The sequence below is a fragment of the Gavialis gangeticus genome, unplaced genomic scaffold, assembly GCF_001723915.1.
Source record: "Gavialis gangeticus isolate Ggan-Ray unplaced genomic scaffold, GavGan_comp1, whole genome shotgun sequence".
NCBI classification, from domain to species: domain Eukaryota; kingdom Metazoa; phylum Chordata; order Crocodylia; family Gavialidae; genus Gavialis; species Gavialis gangeticus.
The window spans coordinates 45605510-45615666 of record NW_017729031.1 but is presented as its reverse complement, the minus strand read 5'-3'; the positions used below and the strand labels follow the sequence as shown (position 1 = coordinate 45615666).

The 10157-nt window shown below is 46.8% G+C and overlaps 1 protein-coding gene across 1 annotated transcript in view; it reads left to right on the top strand.

Annotated features, from left to right (window-relative positions):
* Positions 1-10157, top strand: part of DPP4 (dipeptidyl peptidase 4) — a 97400-nt gene that overhangs the window by 38698 nt on the left and 48545 nt on the right. The window contains exons 6-9 of the mRNA XM_019522838.1: positions 7592-7644; positions 7760-7832; positions 8288-8408; positions 9368-9528. Coding sequence (XP_019378383.1) covers positions 7592-7644; positions 7760-7832; positions 8288-8408; positions 9368-9528 — 408 coding nt within the window. The remainder of the gene's footprint in view (positions 1-7591; positions 7645-7759; positions 7833-8287; positions 8409-9367; positions 9529-10157) is intronic.

The following is a 10157-nucleotide window of genomic DNA, read 5'->3' as shown; positions in this document are numbered from 1 at the left end:
TTTTTAAGCAAAATTTCATAAATCAGCTACGTCTGTGGCTATAATTCTTAGTTCTGTTTTTTAAAGTTCTTGCTGTCTGAAAATCAGTATAAAAAGCTATATATAAATTTTCTTTCAGACAGACAGGAAACTGCTCCTAAGGCTACTTCAGATACTTTCAAAAAGCAGATTTCTCTTTGTTATTAACCCTTCTGGTTCTGGCCAACACAACTTACACCTTGCTTTTTGAAGTATTTGCTTTATAAATATGACTTTTGCCAGGTGGCGTATGTAGCATCAGTGTGAGCAACAACATTTATTTTGGCATATGGGAGGAAACTGAGTAACTACCCTGTCCCACAGTAACATTGACAGGTTCTCCCTTGCCAGTCCACAATCCATCGCTAATGACTGAGAGGCCAGTTTCACACTTCTTCGATTGCAGCTGGGTGTTCTCAGTGTCTTCGTGTGTCTGAGACCTTGGCAGTGGGTGCAGTCTGGGGTGCGGGAGCATGGGAATGCCCCGTGTGACCGTTGGGCTTCGAGTATCCGCTCTCGAGCGGCCCTCGCCTGGGTGATGGACATAGGGCGTTCTCTGGGCACACTTTTTTGGCCGAGCAGGTGTTTCCTCCACGACTCACCCTCCCCGATCTCACCTGCCACGGCTTGTTAGTTCCTCAGTGGTCGGGGATGGTCGTCTGGTTTACTTGGTGGCCCACGGTTCACCTGACGGTCATTTCACGGGGCTCCGCCACCCCTACACCCCAGCCACACTCCGCCTCATGTGTGACGTTCTCCATTGGCCTCAGCCCCTTCAGTGGAGTTGCGCCCTCCTGACGGCCATCTGTTATGCCTGGTCGCCAACGTGGGGTCGGTCCTCTTGTTTCTGACCCTTCCCCGTTTTTCCTTCTTCCCTCTAGCCCCTTCTCCCAGGGAAACAAACAAAAAAAAGAACCTCCGAGGCTTTCCCCTCGGCCCCGATACTTGGGGTAGCTCACACGGCCATCCCCTCCTTAACCCCTTCACGCGTGGAAACAGAAAAAGAAACTGATCACTTAAGGAGCCCTAAATCCAAGCATACCCCTTGACGTGACTGCGCCCCTCTCCTATCCTTATCTTTCCTACTATTTTAACTCAGAGCGCCCTCTTTACCCTCTGTTGGCCCTGGGAGTCCTTCACACTCCGTCGTTGACCCGGCTGGAAACAGCGGCGATACCTGCCTCAATTGCGACCACCCCGGGACTTCTCTCAGGGTCCTTCCCTCTGGTGTGGGTCCCTGCTTGCCCTGAGCCCTTTGGCTCTCCCACCTGGGATCCTGCAGGGTATCCGGTCTGTTCCTGCATCCGTGCTCGGGTCTGGGGTCCCTGTTGCACGGCGTCTCCCAGCCTCTGACTCCCGACGGTCTGCTGAGTTCGGTGGGACCCATGGTGAAGGTCTCCTCCCTTTCTGGGTCTGGCTGCGGCTCTCTTTCTCTCTCTTTCTCTTTCCTCTCCTCCCCTTCTGTAGTGTCAGCCGCCATTTTTATTTTCGCTGCCCAGCGTCTGAAGTCGACGTCACCAGATGGCTATAATTGTATAAATAAGCGGCTTATGAGCCGCGCGGGCTTTTCCTTCCACCCCTGCTGCTCCGTGCCTCCTGGCATGGGTAAGTTTTTGTTTTTTTCCCTTGTATGTCCCTCCCTGGGACATAACCCCCCCATAAGCTGCCTTAGGGCGGTTTCGTTGGGTTCGCGTCTCCCTTACCTGTGGTCATAGGTAAGGTCGGGCATTCTTGCCAGTTGATGCCCTGTCTTGTGTCATCGCCGCATCTGGATAGAAAGTCAGCTGTTAGATTGTCACTTTCTGAATGATGCATTATGCTGAACTTAAAAGGGTGTAACGCCAACGCCCATCTTGTTATACGTGCATTATCAGTTCTGGCTGAGTTGAGCCACTTGAGAGGCACGTGATCGGTGACAAGTGTGAACTCTCTGCCTAGTAGATAATAGCAAAAGTGCTCCACCGCCCACCGGATTGCAAGGCACTCCCTTTCAATAGTCGCGTACCTTGTTTCGGCTTGCAGTAGTTTCCGGCTCACGTAGACCACAGGTTGCTCCATGCCTGTGTCCTGTTGCACCAGGACAGCCCCAATAGCTGTTTCAGAGGTGTCGGTCTGTAATATGAATGGTTTGTCAAAATTAGGGGTGTCATGTATGACCACGCCCTCACACAGGACCCTTTTTAACACCTGAAAGCTTTGTACCATTTCCCCCTTCCACTTGATTCCCTTTCTGTTTGGCCCCTTCAGGGCCTCTGAGAGTGATGTGGCTATTTCTGAAAATCAGGGGATGAATCTACGATAATAGCTTACCAGGCCGAGGAAGGATCGTAGTTGTCTGGATGTTTGTGGGGCCCAAAACTTATGAATGATTTCAACCTTGTCATGCAGAGGCCGTATGGTTCTTTGCCCCATGAGAAATCCTAGGTATTTAGTGTGTTTCTTTGCAACCACGCAGTTGCGGGGGGTTGCAGTCAAATGTGTCCCACTCAACTCTGTTAATACAGCCCTGAGGGCCTGTTGATGTTGTTCCCATGATTGAGTGAATATGATGATATCGTCGATATATGCTGCTGCGTATTCCGAATGCAGTGCCAGGATGGGCTCCATCAGTCGTTGGAAGGTGGTGGCAGTCCTGTGTAGTCCGAACGGCATTTTTATAAATTCATATAGGCCCCAGGGTGTCCTGAAGGCAGTTTTGGGGTGGTCACAGGGCCACACGGGGATCTGCCAGTACCCCTTGGCTAAATCCAATGTTGTTATGAATTTAGCCACTCCAATTCGCTCTACCAACTCTGTCACACGCGGCATGGGGAAGGCATCAAACGCAGCTATTTCATTTAGTTTTCAATAATCCATGCAGAGCCATAAGGTCCCATCTGGCTTTGGGACTGGTACGAGGGAACTTCTCCAGGGGCTTCAAGAGGGCTTGATGACGCTGAGTGCCAACATTTTTTTTGATCGTCTTCCGCACTTCCCCTGCTAAATGGTGCGGTATTGGCCGCCACCGATCTCGTACAGTCGCGCCCGCGGGCGTATAAATGGTGTGGTACATATCCCGTACCCAACTGGGATCATCTGAGAATACCTTCTTAAACTCCTCCAGGAGGATTCGTGTCTTGGCCTTTTGTGTCGCTGTTAGTTCACTGCCTACATGAATTTCTTTCAATGGCTCTAGGACTCTAGGGCCTATGTTGATCCCCTGGGGGCTGAGGTCATCCTTGGTTTCCACTGCAAATGCGGCCCAACCTTCAGGCTGCTGCCATTCCTGTAGTAGATTAACATGCTAGATCTGTCATGTTCGTCGGGGTCCTGGACGGTAGACTTTGTAATCGACTGGTTCTGCCTTCCGAACGATCTTGAATGGTCCCTGCCATTGGGTCAGTAGCTTGCTGGGTGAGGTCGGCAACAAGACCAATACTCTCTGACTTGGCCGGAACTCCTGTTCTTTAGCGTGTGAGTCATATCTCTCTTTCTGGCACTGCTGGGCCTGCCACAAGCTACTCGAGGCCAGTTCCCTCGCGTTTTTGATGCGGCGTTGAAAGCCTGTTGGTACATGGACGGGTTAAGGATGTCAGTGGGGCGGTGTTCCTAGTCCTCCCGGAGGATCTGCAGTAGGCCCCGTGGTCAGTGGCCCAACACCAACTCGAAAGGGGAATGCCCCAAAGATTCAGAAGGGGAGTCTCGGAGGATGAACAAGGCTAGTGGGAGCATCGCCACTGGTCACCCTGTATACATCGTCACAGTACTTTCTTGAGAGACCCGTTCAATCGTTCAACCAATCCATTGGTCTGCGGATGGTAAACTGATGTATGAAGCTGTTTGATTCATAGAGTTTGACACACGCCCTGCAGTACCCTGGACATAAAATTCCGCCTTGATCTGTTAGGATCTCGTGTGGAATACCCATATGTGCTATCCATTTTACCAGCTCCTCCGCAGTCAGAGGAGCTGTCACGGATCTCAAGGGCATGGTGTCAAGGTACCGAGTTGCATAATCGATGAACAGAAGTATATACTGGTACCAGCTCTGCTGCAAGGCAGCAGCCCAACAACATCCATGGCAATACATGAAAAAGGTAGGTCGATTACCGGCATTGGCCTTAGTGGGGCCCGAGGTGGCCGATCCTCCCTTGCCTTTTGGCATACGGGACACTCCGTGCATCGCCGCGCCTGAAGAACCACCGAGATATTTTGTCAGTGGTCCGATCCCTTCCCATATGGCCCCCGAGAGGGCTGGCGTGCGCCAGTTGCCATACTGCCTTCCGGAAGCAAGAGGGCAACACCACCAGTTGTACTCTATCTTCCTTGCCCTCCCCGCCAGACTGAACCTGGTACAAGAGGTGTTGCCTTACCTCAAAGTGGGTCTGAGGCACCTCACAGGGTCTGAGGCCACAGCTGGTTGCCGGAGGTCATCTTTGGCCCGTGTCCAAAGCCCCTGTAGCTCGGGATCCTCTTCCTGGGCTTGCCGAAACTGCTGGTGGCTGGCAATATCCTGCAGGTTGGTAATGGTGTCCTCGTCTCTTTCACCAGGCCCTTCTTGTTTGGTTGAGTCTCCAAGCCACCCTTCCTTTGTTTTTAACATCCTGCGAGCTGCCTCCATGTCTCATACTCGATTCAAGACGTCATATATTGGGGCCCAGTCCCGCCCCAGGAGCATGTCGCACGCTAAGCGGGGTGCGAGACCTACCAATAGCTCCCTCTGATGCTCCATCACTCACGGGTTTGCCCATACTCGGCAAATCTTCTGCATCTCCCCAAGAAGGCAAGATATCCTCATGGGTTTGGCCCAACAGCCGGGGCGATCTTTCACGAACGCAGCCCTGACCAGTGACTGGGTGCAGCCTGAATCTAACAAGGCCCACACTGGGCGGCCCTCAACCCAGGCCCTCACTACTGGGCACCCCCATACTGGGCTCTCTCCCCCTGCTTCAAAACTATAATCCATCGGCTCCCCCGGAGCTGTCTTAGGTGTTTCGACCACCCACTGTGGGGTGTTGTGCAGTCGCCACCTCTCAGAAGCGCGGGTTGAACATTCCCACGCAAAATGCCCCATTCAGCCACAATCATAACACACCATGTCCCCTCCTGGGGGCCTGTTGCCGGGTTTCCGTCGTTCTGGTTCTCTTGGCCGGTGGTGTCATCCCGCATTTTTCCCACAGATAGTATGCTTCTGAGGCCACAAAAGCTTCAGCCAACTCCAGTGCCTCCTCACATGACCCCAGTGAATGCTGTCGCACCCAGCGTTGTGTCCTCTCTTCTAAATCATTCAAGAATTGCTCCAATATGACTTTGTCCATGAGCATCGCTAGGATACACATTGCCAAATTAACCCACTTCCTGAAGAGATCTCGTAGTTGCTGTAACAACAGCCAGGGCTGCCTCTCTTCCGCCCCTTTCTTAGCTCGAAAGAGCCACTGATAATGTTCGGGGCTGATCTGTCTAGCTGGTAGAGGCTCGCGGTTTTAACGGCTTCATAGTCCAGGGCTTCCTTCCGAGACAAGGCCCTGTAGGCCGCCTGGGCTTTGCCCACTACCAGCACCTCCAGCTGATTGGCCCAGTATCGCTCATCTAGGCCAGTGATGATGTAGGGTGTTCTCTGGGCACACGTTTTTGGCCGAGTATAAAAAGCTATATATAAACTTTCTTTCAGACAGACAGGAAACTGCTCCTAAAGCTACTTCACATACCTTCAAAAAGCAGATTTCTCTTTGTTATTAACCCTTCTGGTTCTGGCCTTCACAGGGGACCTTCAGCTGGGGGAGCCAGGAGATCCCTGCTCTCTAGGTGCCTCTTCCACAGGTGCCTGAGAACATAAAAAAATAGGCATACAACTGGGGCTCCCAAGTGCATGCCTGCTTTTTAAATGTCTGGGATGCCCTGAACCAACACTGGGGAGCCTTTTCCTGGTGGTAGGCTCACAGTGCCCTGGACCTTTAAAGAGTGGATTTTTATCTGGGAGCCCTGGCTGAACACCTGTCTTTTTTTTTTATTTCCCTGAGCACCATAAACCTGACATCAGGGAGAGGCTCCTTGTGGGGGAGCTCCCTTTGGAACACATGAAGAGCTAGATAATGTTAAACACATTGAAAAACAGTGTGCAAGCAATCTCAAATTTGTCACCCAAAATTAGGGGATGTGTTTGTCCTTCATCTCTTTCTGCCTGAGTTCCTCACCCATAAATTAGGGATAATTATAGCCCTTCATGTCACAGCTGTGCTTTGAAGAATTGATGGTGCACTCTGAAGCCCATCATTTGAGAGCCTTTGAGGAAGTCATTAATTACACATTCAGGGCAGGGTTGGAAGAGTATGCAGTCTATAAGGCATAGCCACATTGAATAATGTGGACAAAGCAAAGAATTTAATAATTTATCATGAACTTCAGATTATAATACATCCTATGCAATGAATGAGGTAGGAGTCCTGTGACAAAAATACTACAAGATTAAAGATTATATCAACAGGCATATGCACTAGATTAATAAAAGTTGGGCAATCAACATAATTTTGCCATTTCTTACCTTCTGAGTAGGAAGCACAGCTTGACTTTACAGTCGCAAAATTGAAAAGTATACATTGTATTAACCTGTAGAACAAGAGATTAAACTAGCACAGATCCATGAATCAGGAGGATACTGGCATTCAGCTACATGGTTATTAAGCCCTTGGACGTGATAAATTTTCTAATTGTCTACTTTCATAGAATAATTATTAATCATCATAGAGAAAATATATTTAAATATGTTTTTGTAATTAGATTTTTTTTTAAACTGGAAAAAGAAAGTTTAAAAGTATACACATTATTTAACAGCAGAGATGAGTTAGAACATACAGACTGTCATAATGGATCAAGTTTATGGGCTACTAGTTTGATATCCTAGCAGAGGACAAAGTAGAATCCTGTAAGCTCTCTTGCATGTACATCTGCTATACCATCCCATTCTCAGGCCCCACACAGTGCTTCCACTGAAACTCTCAAACTCTACAGATTTCCAGAGGTAGATCTGGGGGAGAGATTTCTGTAGAGGCCATAGATTTCTGTGACAAAATCTGGATAGAAAATATCTTGGAACAGTGTTATCTATTCTTGGGTAAGCAAGGGCCAAGGAAACAAGAAACATCAGGATGTTGAACAAAGTAGCATGATATAGTGCTTTAAAACAGTAGGGGTACCAGTGAGAGAGAGTAAAAAGGGGCTGGGAAGCTGCAGGGCTACCCCCATTTCTGTCTGGAAGTCTTGCCTCCAGTCTTACCATGGGTCCCTGGGACCACCCAGGCTGGAGGAGCACATGACTTTAAAAATCTAGTATGTGAATAGTTCCTATTAAATAGGACAGTTTAAAGGAAAACTCAGAATGAATCTTTCACTGATTAATTTCCCTAGGTTTTTACCATGGATGGGGACAGTCTGACCCACTAGTGATCCTAGATGGCTGATGGGTGCATTCAACCATCAGAAATAGAAATAAGAAAAGGTTTCAAACACTGATTATTAACTTATAACACACTTGCAGGCCTCCTAAAATGTTTCTTGGTTGAGGATATTTTCTTAAAATAATAATGGTTTCTTGCAGCTCTGGAGACATTCATATACAGCTACATATCACATTTATGACATGACTGCAAGGTTAGTAACTTTATGTAAAATTGATCTAATTTAATGTAAATGCTTTGCAATAAAATGGCACTGTAATGATTGTCTGTCTTAACTATTTTTGTTTTGTTTTATTTTTATTTTCTAGTATCTTAGTGACTGAGAATCCACTTCATAATGATACCCAGTATATATCCTGGTCACCTGTTGGCCACAAATTGGTTAGTAAGTAGAAATGCAGTACATCAGCGGTACAATTCCTGTACAACAGTACAGATGTTAGTCAGTGGCCTGTATTTAGTACGTATGCACACACACGCACACACCCAGGCATAGACGCACACAGTTCTGTCAGAAGAAGTCAGATAGTTTTATGCTGTTAATGTTGGAATTGTCATCTCCTTGTGATTTTGTTGTTGTTATTTCTACATTTTTGTTCATGACCACAGGCCAGGTAATTTACTATGATATTTTCTAGTACTAATGAATTTTAATAAGTGTTTTCACTTGTTAAGTGGCCTCAGTATACTTAATAGAATGCAATTTTCAAGAAAATTTCTGCAATCTGAATGACAAAAAAATAGGATGCTGGAAAGCACAATGGAAGTAAATATAGCTTGTTCTATCACTGCATTCCAGCCATAATTTATTTAATAACTATGAGAATTTTTTGTAGGCGTATGTTTGGAATAATAACATTTATGTGAGAGAATTCCCAAGAGAAAAGAGTATACCAATCACCAAAAATGGAGAAGAAAATAAAATTTTTAATGGAATTCCTGATTGGGTTTATGAAGGTAACTACATACAACTATTTTATTTTATATGGTAACATGCAAACTCCTTGTTATAATTTAAAAAAAAAGTTAGAAATGTGGAGAAAAGAAAGAGAAGTTTAGTTCTTATTATATATAACGTTTTTATTCCACAGAAATAAGGAGAGTAGGTATAACTAGTCCCATTTTAGAGATGGAGAAGCAGGAATATTGCAAGCTGAAATGTTTTGCTTAATATCACACAACAGGTCAGTGGTGGACCGAGGCATGGGATCTTGTCTTCTGACTCCTAGGGCACTATGCTGTGTACTAAACCAGTGGTTTTTAACTTTTTTGGATCAGTGTACCCCTAGCGGCCAGACACAAGAACAATGTACCCCTGGCGGCTGGATGGGGACCTGGGAGTGGCGGCACGTAGCCAGACACGTGGGGGGGAGAGGGGAGGGCAGGCTGCGCAGCCGAATGCGGAGCGGCAGCAGCCGCCATGTGCAACCTTTCCCCACCCCCCACTTCCAGCAGGGCAGGTGGTGCCTGCATGGCAGCATGGGATGGTGTGTGGCGGTGCTCCATCCTGGCCTGCCTGCATGTACTCCCTAGGGCCTTCTCAAGTACCCCTGGTTGACAACCCCTGTACTAAACCAAAGTGCCATTCTAACTAGAAGCTTACCATACATTAAAATGTAGGCATTATTTAATGCCTTGATAAATGGCAGCATCCTAAACATATAAAGAATAAATAAACAAATAAAGAGTCCAGAACAGGTCTTTGATTAAGCCAAAATCAGGGATTGTTTTCTTAAAAGTCTATCATTTTTAGGCATTAATTTATTTAATGTCATTTTAGAGCCCAGGTAAGTAGTCTACAGTTCAGCAGCTGAACTTCAGCACAGCTCTGTAAAAACTAATGAGAATGATATTTCAGATACAGAAGCCAACTCAGCAACTATTGCTTCAAAAGAATGCATTTGCATCTCTTTCAGAGGAAATGTTTGGCACCCACTCTGCTCTGTGGTGGTCTCCAAATGGCAATTTTATAGCATATGCAGAGTTTAATGATACAGAAGTTCCTGTTATTGAGTATTCCTTTTATTCAGAAGACACGCTGCAGTATCCAAAGACGATTAGAATCCCATATCCCAAGGTCTGTGTTATTTATTAAATATGGTTGTTCAGCAGTTTCAGTAAGAGAATAGTCTCAGTTTTAATCACTTTCTGCTAACGAAAATATTGTCTGTCTCTCCTCAACAGCTTGCTGTGATTACTCTTACTAAAGTCAACAGCATCTGGCAAAGTTAAAGTATTTTATTTTCTCCTGGAAAGAAAGTGTGATTTTTTTTTTTTTTTTTTTTAAGGTTTTGTTGTTTCTCTAGAAAGTTTGATAAGTAGACATGGTGATTGTGAGAAATATTCTTGTTAAGGGTGCACTAATAAAGATTTTTTTGGCTGATACCAAGAGCCAATTATTAACCAACCATATTGGGAAGGGGCGTGGAGAAGGGAAGGGGTCTGGGGGGTGCAGATTGAGGCCCCCACAGTGAGGAAGGGAGTGGGGCAGGGGCTGGGGGCACTGTCCAGCTACGGCAGTAAATGGGACTTAGGGCTGGGGCGAGTAGTTGGACAGAGTTGAGGGCGGCTCGTCCAGGGACTCAGCATCCTGGCACTCAAAAATAGTTCAGTGGTGCTTGAACTAAAGCTTATCAAATGAGCTTTAGTTGAAGCACCGCCATCACCATTTTTAAGTGCAGAGATGCTTTTAACTGGAGCGGAGCC